The following is a 22,228-nucleotide window of genomic DNA, read 5'->3' on the forward strand; positions in this document are numbered from 1 at the left end:
GGGAATAACACATGCTTTTATACAGAATACACTCATGCTTTACATGCTTTAAAATTTATTTCTGCAGTTTTTAAATGTTTCAGATGAATTAAAAGAATTTCTATAGGTACATCACATCTTTGGGACACCCCAGTGAAGGGGCAATATCTTGGATGACTAGCACAAGGATGCCATAATGAAACACTTACATTGCACCTTTACAAAAAAGGAAAAAAAAGAGATGAAGAGGAATTAAATGAACAAGAATATGAACTCTGTCGTATTTAATGCCTCCACAGCAGATGATTTTGCAAGAACACCCCATTCAGCTAATTTAACATGATCGGAGTCCTGTACACTCCAAATCGACTGGCGCTGTAAGGTTTATAGCGGTTAAACTGACAGCATTAAAAATTAACTAGCAAAGCACAGTATTTCTACTGTACATCTCCCCCATTCTGAATTTATATCAGTTGGGGAAAAGAGAAAAAAAATACAACTACAAAAAGATGTTTCTTATAAGCCTGCTTCACAAGTACATAGACTATACATTTTGGATACATTATTAATACTACTGTAATTGTTTCATTAAAATCTGATGACTGAACGGAAGAAATAGATTCTGAATCAATGTTGGCTGAGTGAAAATCATTACAGTAATTGTGCATCTACTGTAGAAACAGGCTTTCCTGTGTTTCAACCTGGAGGCAAGGTGTAAAATGTTAATAAGCCCACTGTCCATCACATCCACCTCCGTCAGCAGATATTTAGAGTTTCAAGAGAGCATATTTGAATTACATTAGTGCAATATATGGTCTATGGGAAGCATGTTGTGCATCTTGCTTGAAAAGTGCAATACAAATAAAATTATTATGATATTATTATAATATGTTGTACAGTGACATTTTTACTGTTTTTGTTGTCAGAAAAATTACATGATTCTAAGAAAGTATCTTCTCTTCAAATACTTTGGGGGTAAACATGCTGTATTTTTGATTTATTCATTTATTTACATAGTGACAGGCGCTCTTGCTGATGCTGTTGCTCTCTTCCCAGTGTGACAGCGCAGCTCAGTGTGTCAGGTGTAATCGTTTGGTTTATGCAGGCTCTGTGGAATCATCATTGCTGCAAAGCACAACATGGAGCCTTTACATTAATGTTACAGACTGCTGCGTGCTTTGAAAGGTTAAATGACTGACATTGCCCTGTTTCTGCCATCCGACTTCTGCCTGATGGCCGTCTTTGTGAACTGTAAACCGGCGTTCCTTAAGCTGATGAATGACAACAATCTCCTCCTTGAGGATTTGGTGAGAGCACGCAATTTATTCATGGACCTCTCAGCCGTCACCGTCCCGCAGGCAAGGCATATAACAGACACAATGTCACCTGCCTTGCTCTTGGACATTAACAACCCTACCCTGATCGGGGAACTCCATCATTGTGGCTGAGTTAGAGTGGCCTGGTGCTAGGTCTGCTTCAAACCTCAACTTCCCGGTCCTGCCTGGAGCCGAGTGTGAGTCAGTCCCATCTGAAGCACAGTGGACTCTCAATGTTGATAAACAGCTAAAACAAGATGCAAGCCTGTTCTACCCTGGAGTCCTGGTCGGGGACAGAAAGCGCAGGGCTATGCAGGGGCCTCGCCCCTGGAGACCACCTAGAGCCCCTGTGATGTCCCTGCCCTGCCCTGCAGCATCAGAAACCCAGTGTGAATTAATGTGTCTAGTCCATCTACTGATCCTCCTCCAAAGACTTTAATCGTGGGCTCATCAGGGGTCTGACATGCACGACTTCCTCAGGCTGTGACTTATTGTTTCTTGGAGCAGTAGTCTTGGACATTGATGCAGAAATTTCACAGCCAATACAAAAACATCCATCTACTGAAGCTGTCATTGTTCATGTTGAAGGAAATGATGGTGCCCCTTGTCTAGACCATAAATGTAGTGTGAGCAGCACAGAAGAGCAGCAGGCAGCAGCAACTGCTCTGTATGCTCAGAGCCCAGTATGCAATGTCTACTGTTATGCACATGAAACAGAGAGACATAGACATGAAGCCAAAAAAAAAAAAAACACCTCAGGTTATGGTTATGGCCATGAGACCCAGCTGAGATGTGAGTCTGCATGGAACTGGTACAGACAGCTGCATTGATCAAAATGAGAGTGTCTGTTCTATGTGACATTCAAGTAAAAACACATCTGATACGCTGGCAGTGTAGACAAAGGGTTAGGAACCCGGCTTCTGAAGCTATAAAGGCCGACTTCAAGAGGCGTAAACAATCTACTGGACTCTTATAAACATTGTTTTATATTGGGTGTATTTCCTTGTCCCTGCTGGGGGGGATGTTAAATTCATGCTGAGTCCATCGGCCTCATATATGACCGAAGGCAAACTGCTGCTCTCAAGGCATTTCTTATGTGGACAGTTTCACAACACTATGTAATGGTCACTTTCTTCTGATGAGACGGACTTCATCCTGACAGGAGTGGATCCCGTTTCATGGCCATAGACCTGCTGGTCTTAAATACGGTGGCATGGTCAAAAACATGGTAGCAATGAGCTCTCCGTAATGCCAGATCATTGGATAACAGATCTTTGGTTCATGATCTGATGACTGAAAGGAATCTGCACGGTATGTTTTTGGTAGAGACCTGGCGAAACAGCTCTGCTGGTACAAGCTTGTCCTCCAAACTATAGTAATTATCAATCAGTCAGACAAAACAGGATAGCAGGAATTGCAGCACTTTTCTCTGCACAGTTGGTGTGTAATATCATTGGCTTTGGTGAATTTACATGATCTGAATATCTTGCTCTTGAGCTCAAAGCAGTTATCAGTGCTCATCGTTACATTATAGCAGCTACTCATATATTTAGGCCCTCGCCCTCCATCGGAGAGAGGGCCTATTGTTTTTGTACCGTTTCTTTCTTCTTATTATTAGGCCCTCGCCCTCCCTTAGGGAGAAGGGCCTATTGTTTTTGTACCGTTTTTTCTTCCTATTATTACGTCTCTTTGACGCTTAATTTGACCCCCTAAACATGCTCAAAAACTCACCAAATTTGGCACGCAGGCCAGGTCTGGCGAAAAATTCGATAAAATGGCAACTCGGACCCCCGAAGTGCAAAAATGGGCTCTCTAGCGCCACCTAGGCACACTAAATCGGCCGCTGCGGCCCACAGGAACGTGATAGAAAGACCAAACCAGCGCCGAAACGTAGGTCTCATCAAGGCCGAGATTTCACACGCTCGCCCCCCCAACCTAAAATCAACAGGAAGTCCGCAATTTGCCTTTCAAAGTAAAAGTCGGGCCCGAAATTGCGCGTTACACAAAAATTATCTCCTCCGAGGCCGTAAATCGTGGCGGCTCAAAAAGCTAGTACATGAAAGAGGATACAGTGCTGAACAAAAGTTGCTAAAGGTTTATCATTAATTCGAACCGTTTGGGATTTATAAGCCCTCGAAGTCGGCAACGCCGACTTCGAGGGCGTCGTTTTTCCCATGGAGTTTGGCGTAAACAGGTGCACACTTGGCACTAATTAGGCACCTGGCGTCTAAAGTAAACATCGCACGGCTTCGAAACTTATGCCACATGAAAGAGGACGAAAATTCCTACAAAAATATGAAATTAATTTTTAAATTGGAACAAGTTTGTGGCCGCTGTGAGGACTTTTCGACCATTTTGGACCCTGGTGTCCTCTCCTCTGCACTCTGCCCGGTCATGTGACTCACTCTAGCCAACTGACAGTTCCGCAATACACACCCATTATAAACCATCAACAGGAGCAAAGAAAACAGTCAAAGTTAAACTGCCATAACTCAAAAACGGTAAAAGATAGCAAAATCGTGTAAATACAAGATTTATAGAGCCGAGTCTTGTGACTCGTTTAAAATTCGAATGGCGTCTGTAACTCAAACGATGTCCGAGCAGCGTGACCTCAAACAGGGGTGGGTTTCATCGATTCCTCCATTGGATTGAATGAGGATTTCACTGTCCGTCATTTTCATCTGATCATGACACAGCAACACAGCAACACAGCGACATGAGTCAGCTACGGCCAGCGGCAGCTGGCCGTAGCTGACTCATGTCTCACAAACAAACACACACACACACACACACACACACACACACACACACACACACACACACACACACACACACACACACATTCATGATTTCTCCATTGGATTGAATGAGGAGTCCACTGTCTGCTTGCATGTTGCTCTGATAATGACACAGCTGCCATTCCTCATGTCAAGCACACACTAGGAAGTCCCCGACCTTTCAAAATAAAAGCCCTCCATTGGATTGAATGAGGATTTCACTGTCTGTCATTTTCGTCTAATCATGACAGCAACACAGCGACATGAGTCAGATATGGAAGTCCTCTACCTTTCACTAGGAAGTCCTCTACCTTTCGAAATAAAAGCCCCCAACTTTTTCAAAATAAAAGCACCAGAAATATCTTAAAAATGAAAAAATGGACAAACTGTCTGCATGTTCATGGCGTGGACACAGGGCGGGGATCATGTCTCTCTCACACACACACACACACACACACACACACACACACACACACACATTCATGATTTCTCCATTGGATTGAATGAGGATTTCGTCCTGCAGTTTGGTCTGACCATGACACAGCTGCTAGTACTCATTTCACACACACACACACACACAAACACACACACACGCATGTGGGTTCGGTGGGGTGCGATGGCTGTCCATTGCTGCTTGCAGCTTTTTTTTTTGTTATTATTATTACGTCTAAATAACCCTTAACCCAAACCATGTGGGTTATGCCTCTGACATTTTGGTAATAAAACCTCACACCTCTCAAATAACTGTTTAATTTTCAAAAATAGTCTTTAAAATGGTGACATTATGTCCTTCATCTTAACTCATCAATACTTCAAGAGATTTTAAATTTGTTCATAAAAAAAGCAAAAAGCAAACATCAGGCAGGGTAACATGCAGCTGAGGGAATATTACACTCATGACTTACACATTATAAGCTCCTCTGTTGGTCATCTCTTCATTCTTGATAACATCAATGCTGGATAATTTCCTCATGTTTACATGTCAACTCTTTACCCATGTGAATAATATACTATTTTAATCCATTACAATTAATACATATAACCTTCTATGTAGTTATATAATATTGCATTACACAGTAAAGCAGGAGAACTATTACTACAGACTTGTTTTTCACAATACACTGAAAGGACCTTCATTCATAATATGACAGACAACATCTTGTACTTTAGAACATAAAATTTATTTTTCAATTCAATTTCATTTACATGTAAATGTTTTGATGATAGCATTTTACTTTTAGTCATTGACATTTTTTCTCAGTACAGTTTAGTTATTTATTCTGTCAAGACAAACATTTAGAAAAATCATGGCTGTACTTCATGTATTGTTCATGTAAGAAAAATAAAATAGCACAGGCCTGGATTCCAATTCAATTCAATTTTATTTATTTGTATAGCCCAGAATCACAATTACAAATTTGTCCCAAAGGGCTTTACAGAAAAATACAACATCCTCTGTCCTTAGACCCTCACATCGGATGAGGAACAACTCCCTAAAAAAACCCCTTTAACAGGGAGAAAAATAGGAAGAAACCTCAGGGGAGCAACAGAGGAGGGATCCCTCCCCAGGACGGACAGACGTGCAATAGATGTTGTAAACACAGATAAACTACAATTAAGATAGGATTACATTTTTAACTATTACCTCATACATCTCATGTCCCAGACCTACAATACTGAGACTAAAGTTCATCTGAACCACTTTGACAGGACATAGGTACAATGTATGTGCTGTCTCTGTCCCACGATGCCACTTGCTACAAGGCGATGTCATCATCACTTGGAGGTAGGGAAGTTGGGGACGCTGCACCACAGTAGCATCTTCAACCAGGAAGTTCCCCTCAGAGTAAAAAAAGACAACATTTTGAGGCAAACATCACTGACCAACCGCATCTCATAGTACACTAACTAAAGTAACTACAATTTGTTGACAGGGCCACCCAACTGTGTAAAGTTGGTGAGGCATAGGGAGACAGAAAAGATAAGAATGGGGGACACAAATGGGAGCAGAAAACCTGGAAAACAGACCACTACAAACTGTTTTTTTTTTTTGTTTGTTTTTTTTTGTTTTTAAATAACTGTCCTGTTGTGGCAGCTAAGGCGTACAGAATGGGGAGTCTGTGCCTTGTTGCACCACAACAGATTTGCTCTGAGTTCATGCACACCAGACGGAACACTTCAGTATTGAAAGTGAACCTCTTGTGTACAGACAGTACACATGAAGGTGACATGGACTCAAACATGCAGAACTATATACATTTCAACTTTAAACAGATATACATTTAAACTTTAAACAGACATACATTTAAAATTTTAACAGATATACATGAAGAGCTCATTTGCAAAAACAGATCCCCAGTTGAGTTTATTAAACCTTTTTAAACTTTTCTGAATTGTATTAAAATTTACTTTATATTTATTTCTATTATTTATATGTTTACTTAGCCTGGCATAATGTTTATTATCCTAAATCATGCTTTGTGTGTGTGTGTGTGTGTGTGTGTGTGTGTGTGTGTGTGTGTGTACTCCAAGCAGTATCAGTGAAACGGTGTATCCATTTTAAGAATGGCTTTTATCTGTTTTTGCAAATGAACTCTTCACATTTAATCTTTAAACAGAGACCAACAGCTAACACGTGGCAAACAGAGACTAACACATCCATAAATACTAACACCTGTGACACATGATTACATGACTAGGTCCCTACACAACTAAACCTTCCCTAATTCCTCCTGAAACACATGATTTGCTTAATCTAAGATCTAACCATGATCATCTATTCCACAACATAAATACATAATCTAAAATCAATAATAAAAACACGATATAAATACTATAAATAATGACAATAAATAACAATCTATACAATTACAGTGGGACAGGCTCTAAAAAGACAACATTCATGGTGGTAGCCAATGTACACACCATGAACAACACAACACACTACAACTCAGTTTCCTCTGAACCAACACACAAACGCGACAACATTAACATTTGCACCGGGACACTGCAATGTAGCTCCGTTTGACTCATCAAACAAAGAATTTACACCAGTAGTGTGAATTCATTGTTTGCCTCCTTTGCCAAACAAAACAACCTAACCCTCATCAAAATCCACGTCTGACTCGAAGAGGCCCTCTACCTCCTCGAAGTCAACAACTAACCCCTGATCATCGTTAACACTAAAACTACATACAACACCTTCGTGATCACTAAAATACGTGGGCATCACTGCACACTCCACATTATACTGTGTTGTTTTAACATAAACGTGATCAATTAGTGTCCCCTTCTCTGTAGTTTCTTGTGTCACATGCTGACTAAAACCTTTTTCACCCATAAATTTGCAAATTGATGATGTTTTTAAAATGTTCTCATTGAAATCCCCCATTATTACAATTGTGTTACTGATTGGATTTAACCAATCAAGTAACTTCCCCAGATTTTGTTTGAATAAAGAATTTGGATAACACGGTGGACGATAAATTACTGCCAACAATATGTTGAATTTGTGGCACAGGCACACCAAACACTCCAGATTCAAATCGGGCACCTGCAGAATATCACAGTCCAAATTGTCTACACTATACAAACCAACTCCACCGTGTTCTAGGTTCTTTAGCTCTACCAATTTAGGGTTACTGCTGCTGTAACACAAGCCTCGAGGACGACTGTGGAAAGTGTAACCTTCAATTTGGACACTGTCTAATGAGGACTGTGCAGTGAGCCACGTTTCTGTCACAGCAATACAGGTAAGCTGTAAATGCTGCGTGCAAGACACCAAATCTAACACATGGCGACTTAAATTTTGAACGTTCATTAAATACACAGAGAAACTGTGTGCATTTAATGAAGGCTCTGGCTGCTCAATCAAAAATGGAGGCATGCTATCCAAGGCCTCCTTTATGGCGTTCTTGCAATAAATAGCCCTCTCTGTAAAATCCTCGATGATCAGTCCAGACAAGGCCCTAACGCGACTAAGCGCTACATATGCCTGCCCCGGTGCAAACACCCTCTTCAAAGACACTACCGCCTCATCCACAGTGAGTCCTTGCACTTTGTGAACAGTGCAAGCCCACGCTAACCTCAGAGGAAACTGACGACGCAAACCGCCACGCTTAGTAGCTCTATCCTCCTCTGGATCAATGGCAGTAGACTGCAGGCATTCTACTGCTGCATGTGCACGGTTTTTCCTCCTATCTGAACCAATTTTCTCATCATCAAATCTAACATACACAGTGAGAGGAAACGTGGAATCCTCTCCAAAAACTACCTGAGTAACCGTGCCACATGCTCCATTGACCAGGCCGTCCGCAACATCCACGTTCTTACACAACATGACGCGCGCATTCCTCGCTATACACAAAGTCTCCGGTAAAGAAGTGTCCGCCGCAACGCCGTGATGCCCGGGCATCCGTTCCAAATTCCCTGTTGTCCTGTTAGTCACAAAATCCTGCGCCTCAATGGTGACATAATCAGGACAACAGTCAAACAGATAATTTAGGTTGTGCTCACTTACTTGCCTATTCGTCGCAAAGATATGCAAGGCTGAGCTCACCTCGCCGGTCTCGCGCATCTTCAACATTTCAATGTCGCTATCTAACATTGGGGTGGCCCTGGAACGCACTCTTAACCTATTAAGCATTTCAGCAAAAACACTATCCTTCTGTCTAACTATCTTTTTCAGCTCCACGATGCTGAAATTACACCACAGGTCCACACCAACAGGACTACTATACAGAGGCTTCCCTTTAACGGGAGGCAACTGATAGAAGTCCCCGACAGCTATCACACTAACATTACCAAACGGGGAAAAGTCGCCTGTCTGTTTAATCTGCCTTAATCTACCGTGGACATAAGCCAACAGGTTGTGATTAACCATACTGATTTCATCTACGATTAAAATTTGGAGGTGACTTAATTTTGCTCGCAAAGAGTTTAGTTTATCTTCACCCAGAGGGGTGTAAGGTAAACTAGCCTGTTTGCCAATACTCAATGTGTGATGAATTGTTGCTGCATTCAAATTGTATGCAGCTATTCCTGTTGGAGCAGTTAACAAAACACAGATATCGTCTGGTTGATCACAAAGTGTTGACAGCAGCCGCGCTGCCTCATACTGAATAGCCCTAATTAAATGACTTTTCCCCGTCCCTGCACCACCTGTCACAAACACACGCAGAGGCTCTGGGTTTTTACCCATCACCTTCTGCAAACACCACTGTCTCACCCTATAAAAAACAGCAAGCTGTGTCTCATTCAGAGACCTAACAAGCGCCAAACCCTCACTTCTAGATAAAATGGACCTGTTTCTCTCTAACTGCGCTACCTGTCTGCCACCAACAATCAAATCTGGCACATTCACTAACGATTCAACTAGCTGCTCCTCAGCTATCTCTCCTTCCCGCTGCTGCCTCTGCTCCTCTAAACCTTCTAGGCGTTCCGCTTCCTGTTCAGGACAAAGCTCACCCCAAACATCCTCATCTACGCCGTTATTCTGCGCAGCTATCTCCTGAGCTAACTCAAGGTGAGGACAATTTACCTCAAACCTTGCCCTATTCTCATCAACAACATCACTAACCGAATGTACAGAGCCGTCGCTAAACATCACCTCACCATCGTTATAGAACTGCTCAAACAGCTCAAAGCCATCCGGTTTGAGGTCTGAGTCAGTTCTATAAGGAAGAAACAACTGCAACAGGCTCTGAAAATGTGCCTCCTCCTCTCTATCCAAATTAAAACGCATGTATCGCACCACTGCAAACTGAGTGCGTGTTCTCCTAAGAATGAATCCTAAGTCATTCTTCAGTTCAATTCTGTCTTGAGACATCTCATTTTTGCTGAGAACACGATACTCAGATACAAAGGTAGCCATACACATGTTATCAAACACTACGCTGTCAGGCCTATTCCTATACCTATCTACAATACTAATCATAAACATATCCTCCTCCCGTAGATCACGGGAGGCGGCCATCTGCCTCAACACACTGAGGGGCAAACTCATTCTAACTATCCTACTGCCTGTCGGCACAAACACAACCTTTCTGGAACACTCCCTAAGGTGCATGTTCGTTAGCCTATACACCGCCTCCTGCGCACAAACATCTCTGTTGTGTAAATATACACTGCCCAGCTTCCGCAGGGCTTCTTTGGCAGAGAGATTCCCTTGTTTTTTTGCTTCTTTTTGGGCATTAGTCAATAAGAGGCCAATTTCTCTCTCTGCTTTCGTAATATACGATATTATGTATATTACTACTGCGTAGGCGTCGGTGACAAAGCTAATGTCCATGTTAGCGTTCCAGCACTTCAACAACTTCTTGCTATACTGATTTACCCAAACCTCGTTCACCCCTCTCCTATAGACTACCTTATGCTTTTTCTCTAAACGCCTATAAGCCATTTCAAAGATCTCCTGATTAATGCGCAAACTACGAAATAACTCCTCTACACTAGCAGGAGGCACATCGCATTCCACAGCCTTCTTGACATCCTCAAGAATTTTGTGCGCAAACTCCTTAGGCATCTTATCCCTATCCTCAAAACATTTACAGGCTGGCTTGTTTTCTGAATTAGATTCAGCCTCCACTGTCTTCTTTTTATCGCATTTACACTCCCGCATTCTACAAATGAATGTACGCGCAGAAACAGGTTTTGGAAAATTGAAACGACATGTCGTTTTGTTTTTACGGCATGACTTTGAATGTCGTTTGGAATGTGTTTGAACAGATGACACCGTGTCCAATAGTGTGTCATCATCTGAGGGTAGCTCACACGTAACGTAACGGTCAATAAATTCTACAACTTCCTCATCTGTGTTTTTATCAATTTGGGGAGCACCCTCAATCCAAAACAAACAATGTACATGTGGTGAGCCTCGCTGTTGAAATTCTACCCTATAAAAGTAATCGATTATTTTGCCGATTGGTTGACAGGGAGACATGAGAACCTCTTTCAGAAAACAATGCCACCTGTAGTCAAACATTCGCGCTGCGGTCACAGGATTACGTCGCAACAACGCGCACCTATCTGCCCACTCCAAATCCTCTACCGTCTGCGATCTGCCTTCCTGTTTCAGGATGCTGGTCAGAAGATTCTGCCAGCGCATATCCGCAGACGAAAACGAGCAAAACCACGTCGGAATGCCTAACTGTCGCACACAAGCCATCACGTCCTTCTGGACAGACTGCCAGAAGGCCGGAGTTCCTCTGATGGGTTTAAGAAACCTAAACCCATCATCACACGCCAACAACTGCTTCAAGGCGTCCGCATCTGCCAACATATCCTCACTAACCCGTTGAGGCCTCTGACCTCCTTTATCCTTGCGCAACGCAACAGAAACACTGGACACAACCTTGTCCAACTCCGACACATACTGAGCAAAAAATATATACTCTACATTACGCGCAAAACGACCGTCGGCATGCATAATCCTATTATTAAGATAACGCGCCAACGTCAAGTCGTGCCAACGACCATCATGAAAAGTCTTACCACCCATCGGAAACAACACGGGGAAACACTTTGCCTCGTTCGTGTGGTCAGAAAGCATTCTTACCGGACTATTCCCTTCTGCAGGCGCAATGTTCAATATATCCTTAAAATACTGATCTAAAGCTTCCTGACCAATATCAACAGGCATAAGACAAGTGTCCTGAAACATGCAGTGCTGTTGTCTGTCATGTAGCAGTTCATCCTGTCCTATGTCTGCTGATTCCGCTAGCTCACACATTTCAGACTGAACCGTAACCTGACCTAACCTAACCTCAGCCTCATCCTCACTGCCTGACTCGGCCTCTTCCCTCTCCCTATCTTCCTCCCTAACAAACTCGTTTACCCAATCCTCATTAAACTCAATGTCTCTATAATGAACATTTGTCCTCTTTAAATACTCTAGCGCCTGTCTTACACGCAACGTATCGACAAACTGGTACTCGTAATACCCTTTATAAGTGAGTTTCCGCTTCAGCTTAACCTGAAGCAGAGACCCTTCCATGCTAGAACGAGGCAACACATTCACAGTCTGAACAATGTTGGCTGGAACACATGTCACCGGTCCATGTACTCCATTCTGCCCGCCTTTAGGCAGTGCCAACATTTTCATGAATGGAATGTGTAACGCAATAAGATGCTGTTCTAAACTATTCAAAGATCCCAGTTCAGCAGGAATGGGATCAAGCTCCAAGTTATTAACCCAGCATTCAGCTGGCATCTCACCTGACCTAAGCTTTCTATCACACGTGTAACAAATCCACAAATTACCGCGCGATGAAACCAACGAACACGGCGCAACACACTCACCACTACACCGATGCAAATACTGCTGGCCTATACACCTATCTGCCACAGCCGCTGTCGCTGAACTTCGCCTATAAGTTTCCCTATCACAACTAACCACCTGATATCTAAAAAACAACCTATGACACACACAGCACACAAAATCAGGTCCATCTCTGACCTTTTCTAAAAACTGCTCTCTAACAAAACCAAAATCTTTAGACTGCTCTACCCTCTGTTTTCTGCTTAACATCACCTTGGAAATAACTTTCTGCTTATGGTCTAAACTACCATGATACTTGCTCTTAACCCTTTCTATACGTTTCTCCCTATGCTTGATACTGTCCCTATATTTGACAAAACTCCTGGCCTTAACTCTCTCCCTATGCTCTATGCTTTCTCTGTATTTTCTAACACCCATCTCTAAAACTCTCTCTCTGTGGGGTAAATTCTTAGAATAATTCCCTACACTCCACAACTTCGCCTTGTCCCTGAACACAACATTTTCTTTATATATCTTCCTAATCCTACACTGACGTTTCTCCCTAAGCGACATATTCAACTTCTCCTGCTTCCTCTGTTTCTGCTTCAGATACTTTGACTTCACAGTCATTCTACCTGACACGAACTCCCTAGCAGCCTCCACAACCTTATCACTATCCTCTACACCTACTACATCACACCTAACCGCTGTGTTGTCACTATCTACAACCACAACATCCATCATTCTAGATCTTACATTGTAACCTGTAACTTCATTAACTTTACAGTACCTGTAGCAACCCTGCAGTCCAGGCTTACACACACAAACAACATTCTCAAAATGTCGCCCCATGACATTCTCTAAGTAAACACACTCCGCTGACAAATGCTGACTGCTACAACTATACTTTATCCAACGTCCGTCATGAAAAGTAAACACACTAACGCCTAACCAATCGGCCGCCGCCTGAATCTCCACCTCTGTGGCCCAACTACCGACACGCCTCATCCTGGACTGCTCAATATACTCTAACACAGAGGAGTACTCACTTCTCAAAAGACTCTGATATCTATCTGTGTTCCTTACTAACTCTTTACACACAGCTAACCTAATCTTACGATGGTGCTTCTGAGAACCACTCACCGCCTGAGAGATGGCTCTGAAGAAGCAGTTTCCATCGGCCACAATCCTCTCTTTGCTACAAGGAACACCTAACAACCCCTCCTCTGTGGCTACCGGACTAACAACCTTCACGCAATCGACGTTCAACTTTGTGCATAAAGCACGACAAACATCTAAGCCGAGGGGATGGAAGACCAGCTCTTCGCTTCTCACCTCGCTAACAAATTCGACGTCCAAATTGACCTCTTGGACATCGAAACTCTTGGATTTCTTCGACATACAAGTGCCGGAAGAAATGACACGCTTTCTGCCATCGGTCACCGTTGGTTCTGCCGCTGAACCGCTGCTCACCTCGCTGGAGAAACTAAAAACAGAAATGCCAGACAGTGCCGGACTTGCGGCAATGCTGACACCACACTCAGGCACACAAACGCCTGCAGACACCTCACTTTTTCTCCCAGCCTCAGTGAGCACACTAGACTCTGGTGCTGGAGCAGCGCTCATCCCAGTGACGAGACTCTCCACAGACACACCAGACCGCGTTGGACTTGCACCTGTGCTGACCGTAACACCACACAGCTCAAAGAGCTTCTCCCTCGAACGGAGACTGTCGGCCAAACGACAGATGTAGTGGTGCAGGTCGTCCAGACACGTGAAATGCAGAACCACGCTTGTACCGTTGTGGTGTAACAAGCCAGTGCTACTGCGTGAGTGACTGTCGACCACAGCGAACCGTCCACCCTCACGCACGATGGCAGTGGTGTTTCCGCACATTGTCAAAAGACATGTGGTGTATTGACTGAAGATTCTCTCCAGTCCATTTCGCAAGCTGATGAATACACCGAAATCGATGTATTCACCTTCGGTCACGCCTACTTCGCCTAACACCGTGTCACCAAAACTAAACCTAAACAGCTCTCCGTCTAATTCCAACTGCTGTGGCAAATCTGGCACAGACAGCAGATTAGACACATGGCTGAAGATGTTGAGGTCACGCAAACTCGTGTACAACTCATCACCTTCAACCAACGCGCGATCCAGATCCAGCCTGTCCCACGAGAACGCGCTCCTCAACGTGTGTTTGGCTAAGCTGACCAAAGCTATAGCCATACACTGCACACCTGCATACGCAAATCGGGCATTTCCCTGATGAAACGACCCGCGCACAACTTTAGCTAGCCTAATCCTGCTGCTATCTATGTTAGACCCTCTTGCCACAGCATTAGCGCTAGACTCTGACTTAACATCTCTAACACAAATAGAAGGAACAAAAACAGCCTTAGCTTTGAAGATCTGTCGCTCCTCTGGGACAGCAGGGCCCGCTGCGGCGACCTCCTCCTGAACGTCGACCACTCCCGGCACCTCGCTGGCCGACTCCTGGGCTGTCGCCTCCACCTGATAAAAAAAGAAAAACACAGCAGTGAGATTTTGGCAACGAAATGTCGTTGCTTGGCTTCCGGATTACAGCAGAGATGGAATTGTGGGACCGTTTAAAAATTAAATATAATCTATATAACTAGTGCGATATGGTCTATATAACTAGTGCTAAAAAACAAGAGCTAAATAATAATGAGTGCAATTGAGAGTAACTAGATGAAACAGAATGTAAACAACAGACTAAACAGTGTAAACAACTGAATAAACAGTGTAAATAATACTGAGTGCAATTGAGAATAACTAGATAAAACAGAATGTACACAACAGACAAATATGAAAACAGGAGAACCATTTTCCTGCTACCTCTCAATGCTAACTCACATATTATATTTAAACAAAGACAAACCTGCTGCACCGCTGGTCTGGGCCTGGAGGCGGACACGGTCCCACGGGCTGGTGAAGGTCTCGCCGGCACCTAAAAAAGATGGGGAAGAAAAAAAGCCTCATTTACATAATGCACTCATTCACTCGGGTTCTGCACGTTATAAAAAGTACTCTTCTGCACCTCCGGGACGGCTGGGCACGCTGCGGCGACCTCCTCCCGGACGACGACCACCCCTGGCACCACGCTGGACGACTCCTGGGCTGTCGCCTCCACCTGACACAAGACAAAAAAAAAAAAAAAAATCAAACAAGGTCTCACTAAATCACAGGGGAACCATTTCCCTGCAACCTCTCAAAACAATAACTCACATATTATATTTAAACAAAGACAAACCTGCTGCACCGCTGGTCTGGGGCCGGAGGCAGGCACGGTCACACGGGCAGGTGAAGGTGTTGCCGGCACCTAAGACAAAAGACTCATTTCAATAATGCACTCATTCATTCGGGTTCTGCACGTATTATCAAAATATGGCAAAAACAATCCACATAGCTCACATACTAAACATGATACCAACCTGCCGCTTTCCTCCTCTACGCCTTGTGGCAACACCTTTCGGCGAACGCCTCACACGGGAAGTCTAAAAGAAGGAAAACAAACCTTGTTAAATGCAGTCTTAAATTCAATTTTGTCCAGGACATACACACATACAATGGGTTTTGCAAGCACAGAAAAAAAACAACAACAAAAGATCTGTATGTATAATATAAAGGAAAAAAATGTAAAAACAGTTGGTGGATGAGGAATGCGGATGCCGAGGGGAGCCACATGCACTGGAGCAGCCTGGGACCTGAGCCACACAACCACCAGCAGCATGATGACCTGGCTCAAAAAGACACAGCACGCACTCAGAAAAACTCACAACCATTCACACACACACACTCACACAGAGACAAGGGGAAACATTAGAGGCAAACCCATTTAACATTTTATAACTTAACAGAAACACCTTAAAGTCAAAACTAATATGAATTACTTCATACTATATAAATGTAGTTATCAGGCAGTTTACCTGGCCAGCTGGCAGAAGGGAAGTGACGCTGCAGTCCGAGGATGGCGAAACCCTCTCCATGGCATCCAGGATGTCGCCGCTGAACCAGACGGGGTTGGACGGGAGGACAGACTCTTGCACCGGAGATGCTCGAATCTTAAAAACCACAAAAAAAAAATTGTCACCATTAAAAAAAAAAAAAAAAAAACACACACACACACAAACTAAAGGCGTAAAATCAGAAAAGATGCACAAATGTACAGGAAGAAAATGACTCAAACACATTACCTTGCCCTCCTGTCCGACGACGGTCCACTCCAGTGGGTTGCGGTGACGAGCCGCGGGGCTGTGTCCCGTCACGACCAGCACGGGGGAGACCCTGGCACGAGGCGATGTCCGGGGGGGCACCGAGGGAGGAGGAGGAGGAGGAGGAGTCAGCTGGCGGACCGCGGCGTCCCACAGGGCCTGGACGAGGATCGGCGTTCCATCGCTGTCGCTGAGGTGCACCTGGAAAACAGTGAAACGCAGAACACATTGCGCTCAACTTGTGTATCGAAAATGGAAACCTTCAACTCCTCCATGTGTCATGTCACAACAACAAAGTATGCTGTACTTACACCGTCACGGCTCCACAGCTCCAAACGGTCCAGAGGGAGGTGCTCTGCCACAGACACGTATGGGAGACCTGCCACAAAAGTGAGAAATATTATTCATTCTGGTAATAAATACACTCATGTAAAACATATGAGGTTAGGTTCACGATACGTCAGTTATAATTGAACTGATGACCAAAACTAAGACGTACCCATGCGTGCTGCGACACGGCGGAACTCCTGGCGGAACAGCTCCTGCAGGCCAGGCTCGATGTTCAGGCGTGGAGGGAAATCCAGCACGAACACCTACACACACACACACACACACAAAAAAATCACGTTTAGAATCACATTTAGGTTTCTAAAAAAGCACATGTGAAAACACACGCTTACTGTGACAGCACAGGACAAAACAAATACTGCCAACTGCAAATTAAACACACCTTCGCCCAGCGGTTGCAAACTGTAGCCAGGAGAGCACCGAAGTCCAGCGACGCCTCTCCGATGTTCCTGCTGGCTGTCAGGTTGTTGCTCGGGGCGAGCACACACACCACGTCCGGGGTCCAGGGGAGAGCGGCGTGGGACACCTCCTTCCTCAGCTCTGCTGCATGCGCACCTGGAACAGAGAGAAAAGAGAAACACAGAGGTACCTCCGGCATCGCGACGATCCCATCCACCAGGGCCCGCAGGTGGGAGTCTCCCACGACGAACACCATCTGCAACGACAGAGACACGGCTTTAGAACATAGACACCGACTTCTTACGACCAGCACTGTGTTTCTGAAAAAGAAAAACTAATACCTTCTGGTCCGGCTGCAGGGCAGGAGTGACCAACTTGAAGCTGCGCTGGGTCAGCTTCGAAGTCGGCCATCTCCGCACGCGATGGCGGTACCCTGTACCGCGCCCTGTGTGGTTGACAACAAAGTTAAGTATGATGACACAAAATTTGTATTTCCTCAAATAACATTCAAACTGCGTCAGTTAACATTAAAAAAATAAACAAACTGTTTGATACTTACGAGCAACGAACTCGGGGACAGGCGGCTGGGGGGTCCATGGCTGCGGCTGCGCCATCCTCCGCTTCTGGGCCTGGGCCCGCCGGTGGGACTTGGCACGGGGCATCTAGGAATGAAAAACAAACAAACAAAGAAAAATAAAATAAAATTTCCTCCGAAGTTCAAAGAAACTTTAAAAATCCAAGTGAATCTGTGCCAATAATACTCACAAACAGTGCTTTCCCAGACAAGGTCAGCCTTCAAATACACAAACGTTTCAACTTACCTTGGCAGTGTGTGTGTGTGTGTGTGTGTGTGTGTCTGTCTGTCTGTCTGTCTGTGTGTGTCTGTGAGTCAAAGAAGTAAAACTATGTGTGTTGATTAACAATTAGTTATGTGTTTGTTTTTAAATTGAATCAATATGTCTGTGTAAACTTGTCCTGGATCAAGGGATCGCAGATGTAGCTCGCAGGTCGCTTGCAGGTCGCTCGCAGGTCAATCGCAGGTCAATCGCAGGTCTCTCGCTCTCAACAACACCAGATCTCACAGCCAATCGATATCAATATCTGTAAATTAAATGAAACATATTGTTTGATTTAAACAACATTACTTGTCTAATAGAAAAACACCATTTAATTGAACAGAAAGTTACTGAAAGCATCCTGAATACACTTAGCTGTAACAATTTTTTTAGGTTTTAATTTTAAATAAGATCTTTCTCTTTATAAAATGCTTAAGACACAAACCAGCAACCATATTGTGTTCAAGTAACAGAAAGAAAATGGCCAACAACACAACTGTGCTGCTCAAAACAGAGACACATCTTAAGAAAACCTTTTCCTCTCAAAATCATAATAAACCAGCAAACTGGCATCCTAATTACATTATTTGCTTCTTCATTACACAGAAAGTGGCTGACACAACATCTCACAGCTTAGCCATGCCGGTGGACACAGACACACCCAACTAAATACATCAAACTACGGTTCATGCACACAGCAAAGGACACACACGCCCGCATAAAAAAAAAAAAAAAAAAAAAAACTATTACAGTTATCAATATTGAATAAAATAATTTCCCTTTGTCACACAAGGAAGACCTTCTCTTACAATCATATTGGACCAACCACTGACACAGCTATGCCTATGACACAACTATTTGCTCTTTGAATGCACACAAAAGCCACACACACTTAACTGAACTACATATATCAAACACTTCCATGCAAATAAAACCTGATATAAACCTACACAAAAAAACACATGCAACTATTCATCATCAAAACAAATAACTTTCCTTTTTCACACAGCAAAAAAGTCTTCCTCTCAAAATTACACCACACACTAGCCCAGCTATGACACTCTACACCTGCTTTTTGAATGCACACAAGCCACACACACTCAGCTGAACAACATATATCACAAACTCAGTTCCATGCAAATAAAACCCGATATCAAACTACAAAAAAGCACACACACCTGCAACAACTCATCATCAATTCCAATAATTTTCCCTCTTCACACAGCAAGAGAAAGTTTTCCTCTCAAACCAAACACTAGCACAGCTTTGACTATGACACAGCAACACCTGCTCTTTGAATACACACACACACAGGCCACACACACTCAGCTCAACAACATATATCACAAAGTCAGTTCCATGCAAATAAAACCTTATATCAAACTACAAAACACACACACACACCAAGTCAAATAATTTTCATTTGTCACAGCAAGAGAAAGTTTTCATCTCAAAATCTGGTTGAACCACACACACACACACACACACACACAGGCCACACACACACACACACACACACACACACACTAGCAAAGCTATGACTGGTGTACATTCAAAGAGCAGATATAGCTCTGTCACAAAGCCACACACACTCAGCTCAAGTACATATCACAAACTCAGTTCCATGCAAATAAAACCTGATATCAAACTACAAAAAAGCACACACACCTGCAACTACTTGTCATCAAGTCCAATAATTTTCCCTCTTCACACAGCAAGAGAAAGTTTTCCTCTCAAACCAAACACTAGCACAGCTTTGCTTATGACACAGCAACACCTGCTCTTTGAATGCACACAAAAGCCACACACACTCAGCAACATACATCATAAGCTTAGTTTCATGCAAATAAAACATGATAGCAAACTACAAAAAACACACACATGCCAGTTTTCATCATCAAGTCCAATAATTTTCCTTTTTCACACAGCAAGAGAAAGTTTTCATCTCACAATCTGGTTGAACCACACACACACACACACACACACACACACACACACACACACACACACACTAGCAAAGCTATGACTGGTGTACATTCAAAGAGCAGATAGCTCTGTCACAAAGCCACACACACTCAGCTCAAGCACATATCACAAACTCAGTTCCATGCAAATAAAACCTTATATCAAAATACACACACACACACACACACACACACGCAATTATTCATCATCAAGTCCAATAATTTTCCCTCTTCACACAGCAAGAGAAAGTTTTCCTCTCAAACCAAACACTAGCACAGCTTTGCATATGACACAGCAACACCTGCTCTTTGAATGCACACAAAAGCCACACACACTCAGCAACATACATCATAAGCTTAGTTTCATGCAAATAAAACATGATAGCAAACTACAAAAAACACTCACATAGCAGTTTTCATCATCAAGTCCAATAATTTCCCTTTTCACACAGCAAGAGAAAGTTTTCATCTCAAAATCTGGTTGAACCACACACACACACACACACACACACACACACACACACTAGCAAAGCTATGACTGGTGTACATGCAAAGAGCAGATATAGCTCTGTGACAAAGCCACACACACTCAGCTCAAGCACATATTACAAACTCAGTTCCATGCAAACAAAACCTTATATCAAACTACAAAAAAAAAAAAAAAAAAACATGCATCTATTCATCATCAAGTCTAATAATTTTCCTTTTCCACACAACAAGAATAAGTTTTCCTCTCAAACCAAACACTAGCACAGCTTTGCCTGTATCTGCTCTTTGAATGCACACAAGCCACACACACTCAGCTCAACAACATATATCACAAACTCAGTTCCATGCAAAATAAAACCTTGTAACTACAAAAAAAAAAAAAAAACACACACACGAGTGAAATAATTTTCCTTTGTCACAGCAAGAAGAAGTTTGCCTCTCAAAATCTTATGGAACCACACACTAGCACAACTAGGCCTATGACACAGCTTTTCTTTATATGGGCACAAAATGGCCGACACAATGTCTCTCAGCTAAGCTACACAGAGCTAGGCCTATGACACAGCTTTTCTTTATATGGGCACAAAATGGCCGACACAATGTCTCTCAGCTAAGCTACACAGAGCTAGGCCTATGACACAGCTTTTCTTTATATGCACACAAAATGGCCGACACATTGTCTCTCAGCTACACCTGCTCTTTGAATACACACACACACACACACACACACACACACACAGGCCACACACACTCAGCTCAACAACATATATCACAAACTCAGTTCCATGCAAATAAAACCTTATATCAAACTACAAAAAAAGAACACACACACACACACACACACACACACACACACACACACACACACACACACACACAAGCAAAGCTATGACTGGTGTACATGCAAAGAGCAGATATAGCTCTGTCACACAGCCACACACACTCAGCTCAAGTACATATCACAAACTCAGTTCCATGCAAATAAAACCTGATATCAAACTACAAAAAAAGAACACACACACACACACACACACACACACACATACACACACACACAAGCAAAGATATGACTGGTGTACATGCAAAGAGCAGATATAGCTCTGTCACACAGCCACACACACTCAGCTCAAGTACATATCACAAACTCAGTTCCATGCAAATAAAACCTGATATCAAACTACAAAAAAGCACACACACCTGCAACAACTCATCATCAAGTCCAATAATTTTCCCTCTTCACACAGCAAGAGAAAGTTTTCCTCTCAAACCAAACACTAGCACAGCTTTGCCTATGACACAGCAACACCTGCTCTTTGAATGCACACAAAAGCCACACACACTCAGCGACATACATCATAAGCTTAGTTCCATGCAAATAAAACATGATAGCAAATTACAAAAAACACACACATAGCAGTTTTCATCATCAAGTCCAATAATTTCCCTTTTCACACAGCAAGAGAAAGTTTTCATCTCAAAATCTGGTTGAACCACATACACACACACACACACACACACACACACTAGCAAAGCTATGACTGGTGTACATTCAAAGAGCAGATGTAGCTCTGTCACAAAGCCACACACACTCAGCTCAACAACATGTATCACAAACCCAGTTCCAT

At 43.2% G+C, this 22,228-nt stretch overlaps 1 protein-coding gene and 1 long non-coding RNA gene across 2 annotated transcripts; both read right to left on the reverse strand.

Moving 5' to 3' along the window:
* Window positions 1–15,409: 15,409 nt before the first annotated feature.
* LOC115366747 (uncharacterized) lies at window positions 15,410–15,907 on the reverse strand. The gene is made up of 3 exons (XR_003928861.1): window positions 15,788–15,907; window positions 15,607–15,675; window positions 15,410–15,486 (listed from the first exon to the last, which is right to left on the reverse strand). It is a non-coding gene; the product is annotated as an uncharacterized LOC115366747 (long non-coding RNA).
* A 190-nt stretch (window positions 15,908–16,097) lies between these two features.
* LOC115366681 (uncharacterized) lies at window positions 16,098–17,974 on the reverse strand. The gene is made up of 8 exons (XM_030062247.1): window positions 17,874–17,974; window positions 17,656–17,759; window positions 17,298–17,570; window positions 17,067–17,160; window positions 16,879–16,946; window positions 16,550–16,768; window positions 16,283–16,417; window positions 16,098–16,151 (listed from the first exon to the last, which is right to left on the reverse strand). Exons 1-8 carry the CDS (start codon window positions 17,926–17,928, stop codon window positions 16,119–16,121), a joined length of 981 nt encoding a protein of 326 aa, XP_029918107.1. The 5' UTR covers window positions 17,929–17,974; the 3' UTR covers window positions 16,098–16,118.
* Between the last annotated feature and the right edge of the window lie 4,254 nt (window positions 17,975–22,228).

Source organism: Myripristis murdjan, chromosome 10, assembly GCF_902150065.1.
Source record: "Myripristis murdjan chromosome 10, fMyrMur1.1, whole genome shotgun sequence".
Classification (NCBI taxonomy): Eukaryota; Metazoa; Chordata; class Actinopteri; order Holocentriformes; family Holocentridae; genus Myripristis; species Myripristis murdjan.